At 37.8% G+C, this 14,093-nt stretch overlaps 1 protein-coding gene across 3 annotated transcripts in view; it reads left to right on the top strand.

Moving 5' to 3' along the window:
• LOC106868159 (E3 ubiquitin-protein ligase MYLIP) overlaps positions 1-10,260 on the top strand; it is a 94,841-nt gene extending 84,581 nt beyond the window's left edge. For 2 of the 3 annotated variants that reach the window (XM_014913299.3, XM_014913301.3), the window contains exons 6-8: positions 2,078-2,340; positions 4,401-4,546; positions 9,738-10,065. In XM_014913299.3, the coding sequence (XP_014768785.1) occupies positions 2,078-2,340; positions 4,401-4,546; positions 9,738-9,971 (643 nt within the window). In that variant the 3' untranslated portion in view covers positions 9,972-10,065. Of the gene's footprint in view, positions 1-2,077; positions 2,341-4,400; positions 4,547-9,737 lie in introns of all 3 variants that reach the window. The other variant, XM_014913300.3, reaches the window with a different exon arrangement.
• Positions 10,261-14,093: the final 3,833 nt, after the last annotated feature.

Genomic DNA, 14,093 nt, shown 5'->3' with positions numbered 1-14,093 from the left:
CAATTAAGTACACTTTTGATAAAGCTGCTTAGTCAGTTGCTGATTGATTGGGAAAAATTTTTTAAATTAATTAACTCAGCTGATGAACAGATCCATAGGAACAAATTCTATCTTTTTTTCTTTCTTTTTTTCAAGAGATTCACTATAAAAGTTCTTGACACTAAATTGCAAGTAACAAAATAAACACCTGTAAATATTATTCATTTAACTAGTGAACAATGTTGCCTTATTTCTGTCATATATAAAGTTGTACAAATCGAGCTGTCTAGTTTACATGTCATCCTGAGAGGAATCATCATCATCATCATCATCGTTTAACATCTGCTTTCCATGCTAGCATGGGTTGGATGATCTGACTGAGGACTGGTGAACCAGATGGCTACACCAGGCTCCAATCTGATTTGGCAGAGTTTCTACAGCTGGATGCCCTTCCTAACGCCAACCACTCCGAGAGTGTAGTGGGTGCTTTTACGTGCCACCGGCACGAAGGCCAGTCAGGAGGTACTGGCAATGGCCACGCTCGAAATGGTGTATTTTACGTGCCACCTGCACAGGAGCCAGTTCGGCGGCACTGGCAACAAACTCGCTCAAATGTCTTTTCATATGCCGTTGGTAACGGTCACACTCAAATGGTGATACTCCACTAGATGTGCAATGTTGATGAGCACATGTGACAGGGTGCTAGTGTATTGAGAAAAAAGTTGGGCATCTATATCCATACACATAATGTGATGCATATGGATGTAGACAGTTGCATACAGAAGGGCTGATTACTTAAAGAGGATGGAACTTGTGGAAGAGGGAGACCCAGAAAGACATGGGATGATTTCAAGACACTGAAACTTACGAAAGAGATGACAAAAGAGCTGAGATATTTGACACCTTGTTGTACTAAAGAAGATCCAAACACAGCAGAATTGATTCTGGTGCTGGTGCCACATAAAAGCACCCAGTACACTCTGTGGAGTGGTTGGTGTTAGGAAGGACATCCAGCCGTAGAAGCCATGCCAGAACAGACAACGGAGCTTTATCATCTCCAGTCAAATCGTCCAACCCATACCAGCATGGAAAATGGACATTAGATGATGATGATGATGATACACTGACTTGTTGTAATGGTGGGACTGGAGACAGGTCACCTTCTTCAGATGGTTCACATTAATAGTTTTCTGTTGATTGTATTGGTGACAAAATACTTAGTCTTGTATAACACTTTGAAAAGGCTTTATACTGTATTGTAATAAATAAACTTGTGACTAATTGAGGGGAGACCCAGTAGAGCTTGTATTATGGTCATTTATGATTGAATGATAACTAATGATGTATTGAACATGTGTTTATTTAGTTGGTGGAGACAGATGAATCTGGTACTGAAGTTGTTGTTGCTTAATCCCAGGTCAGCCTTCATTGAGCAGTCCTGACATTTTGTCTGAGACCATCCTATCTTTTTGTATACATATCAAGAACTACATTGTCCAATGTATTAAGGTGGCAAGGGAAATTTGCCTGCTATTTCTAGTAAGCCAAACAACCACATAATGATTTCTTTGTTGGCTGATGATACCGCAGTAGAATGCCTTGATGTAACCATGTGTCTTGGTAAGGTAATGGTTGTACAATACAGAAGTTTGATGAGTTTACTTCTGAGTTCATCTTCTTCTGTAGAATATATACAGAGTGCACCAGGCAACTGGAAGCAAAACACAAAGAAAAACACCAAGCAGAACAATGCTAACAACATAACTCCCATAAAAGTGGTACACATGGTTAGTTACACATTTCAAAGAGACAGGTCATTCAACTGAATCGCCCTAAGCCTCCATTGAAGGCCTCAGTATGACCACAATAGAGGCTATATGTCATGATAGTGAAATGTGGCTGATGGGAACTGTGCAAGGTCATTGGAGGGATCATTTAGATCCCCCCCCCCTTAGCTTTATCTTTTCTGCAGTGAATGAAATAAGGATCAGTTTGTGAGAGGTTTGATTCACTCAATTACATTTGTCAGGCAAATTTGTGACCCTGTAACAGTGTTAGATGTTTCAATAATACATCTGTTGTTTTCTTGTATTTTCAGTGTTGATTTCCATATGATGCAGAAGGCTACACTTGCTGACCGTGTTGTATTTGTTCAGCTGATTAATCAAGCAACTGAAGAAGATAGTAGAACTGTTGGCTTCAAACTAGTCAGTGAGAAGGCAGCAAAGGCCCTTTACCGTTGTATGACTGAAACTCATTCTTTCTATCGATGTGACACAGTTCGCAGTATTGTAGCCACGCAATACTGTCGGGATTTAAAAGGGACTTTTGTCTCCCTATTTAATGAGAACACATCATTAGGTAATAGAGATTACACAATTATGAATGAGTTCCTTTCTTGCAGCTTTGTTAATTTGATGTGTGTGAGGATGATCTTGTGTGCGTGCACACAGACAGACACACACACACACACACACACACACACACACACACACACACAGAGTGAGAGGGGATTTGTTAGTTAACTACCAAAGTTAATTATCTTATTACATTCTGTTTGAGATGAATATTACCTTCTCTGTCGATTTACCATTTTTTCCAAAATACTTTGTAGAATATTACCTGAGGAGATAGCTGATGGATTTACTTAATGTTACCTAATTTATTAGATAATGAACTTGTACTTAAATTAAATTAAACCATACTACTGAAACACATGTAGTGATGTTTTAAACTATCCATTCATTTGCATCTTACTATATATATATATATATATATTGGCGTTAGGAAGGGCATCCAGCTGTAGAAACTCTGCCAAATTAGATTGGAGCCTGGTGTAGCCATCCGGTTGCACCAGTCCTCAGTCAAATCGTCCAGCCCATGCTAGCATGGAAAGCGGACGTTAAACGATGATATATATATATATATATATATATATATATATATATATAGCACTTGGTGACTCATTCGTGCTAGTACCAACAAAGAAAAGGCACCCAATACACTCTATTAAGTAGTTGACATTAAAAAAGATATTCCCCATTGAAACCATGCCAAAGTAGACATTGGAGACCAGTGCAGCCTTCAGGTTAGTCAGATCCCATCAAACCATTCAGCTCATGCCAGTATGGAATATGGATGTTAAATAATGATGGTGGCATACAAGTACGTGCGTGCGCACACACACACACACAAGGGAAAGTAAACATGAAAAGGGGAAATAGGTGATAGTGGGTGAAGAATGCAAAGGAAGGAAGGAAGAGAAGTGTTGGGTATCCTGGAATTTGGTCAGAGAGGGCTGTTAAAGTAGCAGAGAAGCTGTGGGGTGAGTAGTCTGAATAATGATGATAATCTTTTGTAAATAGAGTCATAAGCTTTTACATTGACTATAGAAATAGTCTAATATTGGGGCATACAGGAAAAAAAAATGGGCTAAAGTCAATTAAGGCAATGTACTGGTAGAATTTGTGGCACACTGGGCAAAATGCTTAGCAGTATTTCATCTGTCTTTATGTTCTGAGTTCAAATTCCACTGAAGTTGACTTTGTCCTTCATTCTTTCAGGGTTGATAAAATAAGTACCATTTGAGCAGTAGGATTGGTGTAATCCACTATCCCCTTCCCTCAAAATTACTGGCCTTGTGCCAAAATCGAAACCAATGTTTTATAGGTGCAGGCATAGCTGTGTGGTAGGAAGATTGCTTACCAATCACATAGTTCTGGTTTCAGTCCTACTGCATGGCACCTTGGACAAGTGTTTTCTGCTATAGCCCTGGGTCAACCAAAGCTTTGTAAGTGGATTTGGTTGATAGAAACTGAAAGAAGCTTGTCATATGTGTGTGCGTTTGTGTTTATGTCCCTGTAACTTAGCAGTTTGGCAGTAGAGACCAATAGAATAAGCATCAGGCTTGAAAAAAAAATAAGCACTGGGGGGTGGGACAATCCATTTCACTAAAGATTCTTCTTCCAGGCAGTGTCCTGGCAAGACCCCAGTCTGATGACTGAAACAAGTAAAAGATAAAAGATGATATGATGAAAGCTTATAATTCTATTTACCAAATTTTCATTCACCATTGTTTCCTAATTTACACAGAACCATGATGATGGTTTTTAACATTTTTAAAAAATAAATTTTTTTTCTTATCTTAGGCAATATTGCTTAAATATTGTGACATATTGGACTTGAAATATATTTAACTGGAGTGTAAGTGCTTCAGATTGCATGGAGATAAGAAACACGAGACCACAGAGAGTGAAAAAAAAAGGAAGATTGGGTGAATGGAAAGAAATTGGGGGTTAAAAAGACAAAATGGAAAGACTCTTATGTGTATTTTATATGTGAGAAAGTAAAAAATCTGTTTTCCTATGTATTTCAGACAATGTCATATTTTTGTATCTAACAATATCACTTATGTTTTGTAGGTAAAACCTATATTTTTGACATTAAACGAACAAGTCAAGAGGTCCATGATCATGTACGGAGAAAACTTTACAAGATGAGCAACGACATTGAAACAGAAACAAATTCCACTGCAACAAACATGTCAAATGAGCCTGAAGAAAATGAAGTGAGATTTGATTGTTTTTTTTCTCCTTCCCTTCATCATCATCATCATCATCATCATCATCGTTTAACGTCCGCTTTCCATGCTAGCATGGGTTGGACGATTTGACTGAGGACTGGTGAAACCGGATGGCAACACCAGGCTCCAGTCTGATTTGGCAGAGTTTCTACAGCTGGATGCCCTTCCTAACATCATCATTATTATTTAGTGTTTGCTTTCCATGTTGGCATGGGTTAGACACTTTGACTGGAACTGGTAAGTTGGAGAGCTGCACTAAGTTCCGGTATGATTTGGCATGGTTTCTATAGCTGGATGCCTTTCTTAATGCCAACCGCTCCAAGAATGTAATGGGTGCTTTTTACATGTCTCTAGCATTGGTGCTTTTTGCGTGTCTCCAGCATTGGTGCTTTTATGTACCACTGACATGAGTGCCAGTCACATGACACTGGCATCAGCCATGACTACAATTTCACTTGACTTGAGTCTTCTCAAGTCACATGTCATCACCTCTGTGAGGCCCAATGTTTGAAGAGCCTGCTACCTGAGTCTACCTCTTCCACAGGTTCCTTCCAAACAGATTTTTTTGTGTCTCAAAAGAATAAACCTGTTGTTTTTTGGAATCATTCAGCCTGAGTTCATTAATATCTTTTACATATTCCGGGTAGGGGTCTACCAAAGATCAGTCCTCAGTTTATTCATCAAAGTCCTCCAAGCAATAACAAAGGAATTCAAGACACGATGCCCCTAGGAGCTCCTCTATGCTTATGACTTTGCTCTAATAGCTGAGTAACTATCAGAACTAGTGGAGAAGTTTCAGGTGTGAAAGCAAGGATTAGAATCAAAGGGCCTTAGAGTCAACTTAGCTAAAACCAAAGTCTTACTAAGTAGGAAGGCAGACAAACCACAAATCCCTTCAGGTAGATGGCCCTGCTCGATCTGTAGAAAAGGTATAGGTAGAAACTCCATAAGATGTACCCAGTGTAAGCTATGGACACATAAGAGGTGCAGTAATATTAAAGGAAGGCTAACTAGGAAGATAGTTTTTGTATGTGGCAAATGCCCAGGTGCTATAAACACTGAAAATGTGCACAGAACAGCTTCTCTCACATTCCAGGGAGAAAAACTACAAGTAGTTGATAGCTTCCGTTACCTAGGAGACCAAGTCGGTAGCTGGGGTGGATGCTCTGAAAGTGTAGCTGCTACAATAAGAATGGCCTGGGCGAAGTTCAGAGAGCTCTTACCTCTGCTGGTGACAAAGGGCCTCTCGGTCAGAGTAAAAGGTAGACTGTATGATGCATGTGTACGAACAGCCATGCTACATTGCAGTGAAACATGGGCTGTGGCTGCTGAGGACATGTGTAAGCTTGCAAGGAATGAAGCCAGTATGCTCCGCTGGATGTGTAATGTCAGTGTGCATACACGACAGAGTGCAAGTACCCTGAGAAAAAAGTTGGATTTACGAAGCATCAGATGTGGTGTGCAAGAGAGACAACTGCACTGATATAGTCATGTGTTGCAAATGAATGAGGACAGCCACGTGAAAAAGTGTCACACCCTAGCGGTTGAGGGAACCTGTGGAAGAGGTACACCCAGGAAAACTTGGGATGAGGTTGTGAAGCACAACCTTCGAACATTGGGCTTTACCAAAGCAATGACTAGTGACCGAGACCTTTGGAGATATGCTGTGCTTGAGAAGACCCGGCAAGCCAAGTGAGAACATAGCCCGTGGCCTATGCCAGTGGGTGTAACCAGCCCACTTATGAATACCCCTCATTCATTGGACAATAAACTTTGCTTGCAAAGACCTTTTGAGGCAAGTAAAATCAAAATCGCTGACGTGGTCGATGACAGTACCGCCTGTTTGGCACTCATGCCAGTGGAATGTTAAAAGCACATCCAAGCGCGATCATTGCCAGGGCCACGGATTGGCTCTCGTACCGGTGGCACGTAAAAAGCACCATTTGAGCGTGATCATTGCCAGTGTTGCTTAACCGGTACATGTGCCAGTGGCATGTGAAAAACAACATTTGAGCATGGTCGTTGCCAGTGCCGCCAGACTGGCTCCCATGCAAGTAGCACGTATTGAACACTTTTTGAGCGTGGTCATTGCCAGAACCGCCAGACTGGCCCTCGTTCTGGTGGCACGTAAAAGCACCCACTACACTTGGAGTGGTTGGCGTTAGGAAGGGCATCCAGCTGTAGAAACTTTGCCAGATCAGATTGAGCCTGGTGCAGCCTTCTGGCTGACCAGTCCTCAGTCAAACCGTCCAACCCATGCCAGATGATGTCATACATTTTATTATAATTCATTTCATATCAGTGTTTTTTGAGACAGTCATTTCTCAAAATAAAGTGAACTACATTCACTATTTGAATGATTATAATGAATTCAGAGCTTTTTGTTTTGCTTTGAGTAGCCTTGTTTCATATAAAAACATCATCATCATTATTTAACATCCCTTTTTGCATGCTGGCATGGGTTGGCTAGTTTGACCAGAGCTTGTAAGGCCAGGCGCCACAGTAGGCTCCTTGTCTGTTCTGACATGGTTTCTATGGCTGGATGTCTTTCTTAATGCCAACCACTCCACAGAGTGTACTGGGTGCTTTTTTTATGTGGCACCAATATCAATTCTGCTGTGGCATACGGGTCTTCTTGAGTACAGCAATGTACCAGATGTCTCAGTCCTTAATTATCTCCTTCATAAGGCTCAATATCTTGAGATCAGCCTTCAATACTTCGTTCCATGTTTTTCTGAGTGACCCTCTTTCACAAGTTCCATCCACTCTGATCAGTACTTCCATATGCAACTGTCTACATCCATATATATATATATATATATATATATATATAAATGCTTTAATACTTTTGAAAAAATAATTTTAATGAAATACATTTCCAATTAATTTTGAAAACACTGAAAGCAAAATCGTGATGGCACCTGTGCCCTGGCACTTGTGCCGGTGGCACATGTAAGGACATTCGAGCGAGATCGTTGCCAGTGCCGCTGGACTGGCTCCCGGGCAGGTGGCACGTAAAAGACACCATTTTGAGCGTGGCTGTTGCCAATACCGCCTGACTGGCCTTCGTGCTGGTGGCATGTAAAAGCACCCACTACACTCTCGGAGTGGTTGGCATTAGGAAGGGCATCCAGCTGTAGAAACTCTGCCAAATCAGATTGGAGCCTGGTTCACCAGTCCTCAGTCAAATTGTCCAACCCATGCTAGCATGGAAAGCGGACGTTAAACGATGATGATGATGATGAAGGATTTGGTAGGATTAAGTAAAATAACTTTATAATTAACTTGGTACTTGGAACATAACTTAACGCTTCAGCATTCAAATTACTCTGATAAATTTGATGCTTATTTATTTACATTGTTTTGAATTAATCATGCAATATCTTGTAACTTTGATATTGCAATGATGTAATTGTATTTTTTAAAATTTTGTAAGAGACAAGGTTCTGGCAGTTTGAACATAAGAGGTAGAATATTTGGGCCATATATGGCTGGTTTGAATGCTAAAGGGTTAAGAAAAGATTTTTCCATAAATTTGTTAGATTTTTAACTGAAATATGAACACTTCAAAACTTGAGGTCTTATATCAAACTAACAAGGGTATGGTGATTTTGGTCAGGCTGGTGTCAAAAGGGCTAAATTTTGAAATTAATTTTTAAAAAGATTTGTTGGAATCTTCAGAAGTTATTTCAGTTGTCAAATTTTCAAAAATGACCCCAAACTTTGTAAGCTGAAAGATTATAAAATACCCCATTAGTGCATTGTGTGCATAGTGATTGGTGTGAGGAAGATTTGCAGTGTAGTTAACGAGTGACAAGCAGAAAAACAGTTACAAAGAAATAAAAATACATGACAATAAGATGAAAAAGTTCTTTTATTTTTTGTGGTGCACCTGTGCTGGTGGCACATAAAGAACATCTTTTGAACATTGGGCCTCAGAGAGGCAAAGTGGCTGAGTTCCTCTCAAGCGTTGGGCCTCATGGAGGCAAAGTGGCTGAGTTTCTTTCGAGCATTGGGCCTCACAGAGGCAATGATCAAGACCTTTGGCATTATATCATGCTTGAGAAGAAGACCCATCAAGCTGAACAAAATCACAGTTGTGGCAGATATCAGTGTCATGCAAATTGACACCCATGCCAGTGGTATGTAAATGCACCCTGGTGTCATGCAAATGGCACCTATACCGGTGGCACATAAAAGCACCCATTACACCCTCAGTGGTTGGCATTAGGAAGGGCATCCAGCCATAGAAAACCATGCCAAATCATACTGATGTCTGGTGCAGCTTTCCAATGTGCCAGCCCAGTCAAACTGTCCAACCCATGCCAGCATGGACAACGGACGTTAAATGATGATGATGATGATGTGGGGCAGGAAGGTGAAATTAAAAGAATTTTTGTCCTATCTATTAAAGGAGGCACAAGTATTTTTACACATATGACATGAACTTTCGCCTACCAAATTCAATCACAAGGCTTTGGTCAGAGTGAGGCCATAGCAAAAGACAGTTGCCTAAGATGTCATGCAGTGGGACTGAACCCAAAACCATGTGGCTGAGTAGCAAGCTTCCGTAACCACACAGCCATGCCTAGGCAAATATCTATACCATTATAGTTTGAAGTACCTAGTTGAAAAATGAGCTATTGTTTGCTGACTTGGTAGGTTGCGATTGAATACTAATGTTTGTGAACTCCAAATGTGGAGAGGTATTTAGAAGAGTTGAAGTCACAAGCCACAGGGCTTCAGAAGACCAAGGACATTCCTACAGGCATCCAACTGGTGCTCATTGAAGCAATTTCCCTGGTCACAACTAGCCTAACTTATTTGTTGGGCATGGACAACTGTATACAATATAGTAAATCAGATGAGTAGAAGTAGTCAGAAATATGATAGTAGATTCTGGCTCAAGTGGTTGTGTTGTTGAAAATGAAAGAATGAATGTATTAAGGGCAGGAAAAGGGAGGTATGTTAGTTGAGATAATCAACTACACCCTTGCTTACCTTAGTGGGACCCTATTTTAGCAATTACCTAAGTATGTATGATAAAACATCAAAGCCTTTCTTCATTTGTCACTGACACTTCACATTGTATTATAACCCTGTGTTTCCATTATATCCCTGTATTGTAAAGAAACACAATTCAGTAATCAAATTGTTTTTTGTTTTTGTCTTTTAGGTGAGCAGTCTTAGAAATACAGTTCAAACAGTGAAGGACTCTTTAACATGTCGAATCTGCATGAATGCAAATATCTCAACAGTTCTGTGTCCATGTGGCCATCTTGTCTGCTGCAGAGTCTGTGCACCTCATATCAAAGAATGTCCTCTCTGTCGAGAAAAAATCATAAGAATTCAAAAAATTTACTTGCCCTTTGATAACTTTACAGCCAATAACTCCGATGAAGATTCCTGATGACATGATGATCTGCTTCAGTTTTTTTTTTTAACCTCCAAAATTCGTCATCTTATTGACAGAACTACAAACAGTTGTATATTATTATTACTATTATTATTATTAGGTTTATTATGTGTATTAATGAAGGTGGTGACCTGGCAGAATCATTAGCACACCAGGCAAAATGCTTTAGTGGTATTTCATCCATCTTTATGTTCAGAGTTCAAATTCTGCCAAGGTTGACTTTGTCTTTCATCCTTTCAAGGTCAATAAAATAAATGCCAGTTGATCACTGGGATCAATGTAATTGACTTACCTCTTTCCTGAACCTGCTGGCCTTGTGCCAAAATTTGAAACCATTATTATTATTATTTAATAAACAAAATGACTTATAAACAGCCTTAAGATATATACCAACACACACAGCTTTGCTTTTAATCCTTCTGGGATTGATATAATAAAGTTCTGGGATGCAGCCTTCTCTCCCAACACTGTCACAACTTTTGAGGTTCTGCTGAGTCAGGGATGCAGGGTTCAGAGTTCAGAGGGTGTCTATATCTTATCACTGTCCAGTTACCTAAAACAGGGATAAAGATATTGATGCATACTGCTATTGAATCATATTTGATTGTGAAGGATGGCTGAATAATACATAATATTGGCCTTTTGCAAAGATAGATACCATTATACATATATAATGCACACACAAAACCATCATTCTTAACTTAGCAACATAACAGATAATTAATAACGTGAGTCACTTGCTTTGTATACATATATATATATATATATATATATATATATATATATATATATATATATATATATATATATATATATATATATATAAAGTTATAATTAAAGTTTAGATTTAAATTTAAAATTTAAACTGCATTTTGGTTATGACCCTAGTAGTATGCCAGCAAAGCACATTCCATTCACTGTTTATCATCCTTGGTAATTGCACAATTGTCACTGGATCTATGTTAGGAATTCCTCAGTGCAAGTTGAGTATAGCAGAAACAATTGATACTGAAAACTTTATAAAGTTTCCAGTATACTCTATCTTCCATATCAATTATTTTTACTTTCTCTCTCTCTCTCTCTCTCTCTCTCTCTCTCTCTCTCTCTCTCTCTCTCTCTCTCTCTCTCTCTTGATATATATATATATATATATATATATATATATATATATATATGTATATATAAACATTTGGCATAATTCAAAAAAGGAAATATTTAATTTAGGTGGAGAATATAAACATATATGTTCATATTCTCTACCTAAACCTAAATTAAACGTTTTCGAGTGCTGCCAAATGTTTTGATTTTTCTTTTTCTTATTTTAATCTATCTATCTATTGTTAATAATGTGAACCACCAGAAAACAAGTAAGTTTATGGTGTCCCAATCAATGCATTGGCTTCCACTCAGTAATTTCACTTAACGGATAATTTGTTATGTTCTTCAGAAAGGCTTGAATAACACTTCTCTTGCTTATAAAGTGTTTATTTATTCTGCCCAGCTGATGATAACAATATGAAACCTCTCTAGTATATCTTATTCTAAGGCACAACTTAACCCCCCCACACAGAAAGGATCATCTAGAAATTGATATGTTTTGTTAGAATATTTAATTTGGAAATCTAATTTTGCAGATAACAACACTCACAAATACACCATCATGATTATAACACACATACATTGACATGTGCACACAGATGCAACATGTATGCATGGTTATATTTGCCTTTCAAGTGGCATTGGGAATGCAATGTTGTTTCATGCTCTGAAACTCTATCAAGTAGTTTCTGGTTGCACAGGCCCTAATGAACATGTTGTTGCTGATTGCTTCAATTTCAGCTTCAGTGCAACTGTTAGTCAGGTTGTATTGTGTGTACCCATACATAGTTAATTTTCCTGTCATCTTTGATTCTGCTGCTAATGTGCTCAGTCACTGTAGCATCCTCTCTGCATCTGGTTCATTTGGAAACTTCTTTCCTCCTCTACCAATGCCTTCTTTCTTTCTCTGTGCATACTTTCTTCTATAATATTTCTTTTATTTTCTCTGCTTTGTGTATGTATGTGTGTGTTTACATATATGCAAGTTGCTCCCAGGAGTATGGCAGATATGCACATACACACACTCTGAGTCTCATTAGCATAAAAATGTGTCTGTGTGTGGTGGGTCAGTGATGGGTTTTAGGATGATTAAAAATAATTATTCTTTTGCTGGATCTATAGTTGCCATTAGCAGACAAAATAAGTCACTGGAATCTCCTTTTCTTCCTATTCATGTATATATTCTATGAATACATAGGGCTATATTATAGTAATTGTCATGTATATACTGTTCCAGTCTATTTTACTTTAAACTGGAAACAAATCAAAACCAATGTAATCATTATATTTATGACGGTTGTTGATTGAAATATATTTGTAGGGCAGACACTTTTCACACAGTTATGTTATTGAATTTTACATACAGCAGTGTGGAGGTAATTTGTTGGGGAGGTTTGCTACTTTTTAAAATTTCTTGTTTGTAATTTCACTTCACTTATGTTGCTAACAGCCTTGATATAGAGGCATGAATGTCAGTCTTATATTACCACTTGGTTACTCTGCTAGAAATAGTAGGTAAATCTCCCTCAGTCCCAGATTGTCTTTAAAAATGGACACATCGGATAATGCTGTCTTGGATATACAAACATACGGAATGATCACTGTGAGAATTTCTTCAACCATAAATCTGCTCAATTAGGGATGTCTTGGAAGGGGATTAAGCAACAACAAACCCTCTAAAAATTCAAAGTTTTGTATGTAACTGTCATCTATTTTGAAAATCCTTCTGGACATCAGACACTGGAGCTATATTTCTTGTAACCAAGATGCTTGTCTTTCAAACTTATGGGGTATTTTTATGGAATTACTAAAATCCAAACTTATATTTTCATTTATTTAGCAATTAGTTCAAGTAACTGACTGGTTAGAATACTTAAATAGTGACCATTATGTGTTCAAATTCTTCCACAATTTTTGTGCTTATTATCCTGCCTTGGTTAAGTGAACTGGAATTAGATTGTTTTCTCATTTTGTGGTTAAATGATTAGTGCTGGAAAACAATTCAACTGAAAATATCTGCTCCAGAAATACTTGTGAAAACCTACATTTTTCAGAACTAAACAACCCTTGCTAACTTGTCAAATATTAATGAGCTAGACACTGATCATACATCTCTCTTTGATGGTCACAGTGTCCTGTTTCTGATCAAAATTTGAGAGTGAATTATCTAGTGTAGTGGTTGCTGGAGGAATAGGGTTTGTTGGAAATGTAACCGTAAAGTAAACATGGTGGGAACCTGGTCGTGATTCTTCTTTCTTGATCCTAGAAAGGACTTACAGAAATATATTCCAAGGATATTTGAATATAGTTTTAAATCTTAGAAACTATATATATTAGTCCTAAATGGAGAAAAAAAACATCTTTTAGTTTTTCTTGAAACATAATTCTGGGTGTTGTGCCTTAAAAAAATTTAACACCCATTTTTTTCCTGATGTTACATTTTATCACATAATTTATAAAATTGTGATTTTTTTATTAGTACAATATATTCAAGGAGGATAGTGGTCATAGCATAACAATATACTTGAATATAGTGAGTCCCAAAAGTGGTGTAAATTAACATTTATTAGTTATCAATACACCTTTCATTTGCTTGCTTAATTGAAATACAATATAAACATTTGATTATGGTGAATTATGCTGAAGTAAGCATAAATAGTAAATTTCATCTTATAATTTGCAGTTCAGATTTTAGAATCTGGCCAAGGTATTTAAATTTTCTTAATGTAATGCCCAGTTCATCCTGTTGTCAATAAGTACTATAGGAGGCACAGCTCCTCATCGCTATAATTACAATATTGTATACAAGTGGTTTTTCAGGCTTTCATTGCTGAGTTCATTTTCTCCAATATGGCAATAAAAGACTGTTGTACTTCATTGACATGGCTTCAACACACTATATGAAGATAAATCTTCAGGAATATTATTTTTGCATTGTTGATGCCCAGGTCTTTAGATTTGTTTATTGCTACATTCCTTACAGTATCATCATTATTGTTCATTTTTCCATAGTTTGTT

Source organism: Octopus bimaculoides, chromosome 4, assembly GCF_046866305.1.
Source record: "Octopus bimaculoides isolate indiv1 chromosome 4, ASM4686630v1, whole genome shotgun sequence".
NCBI classification, from domain to species: Eukaryota; Metazoa; Mollusca; class Cephalopoda; order Octopoda; family Octopodidae; genus Octopus; species Octopus bimaculoides.
This window is presented reverse-complemented; position numbering and strand designations above follow the sequence as displayed.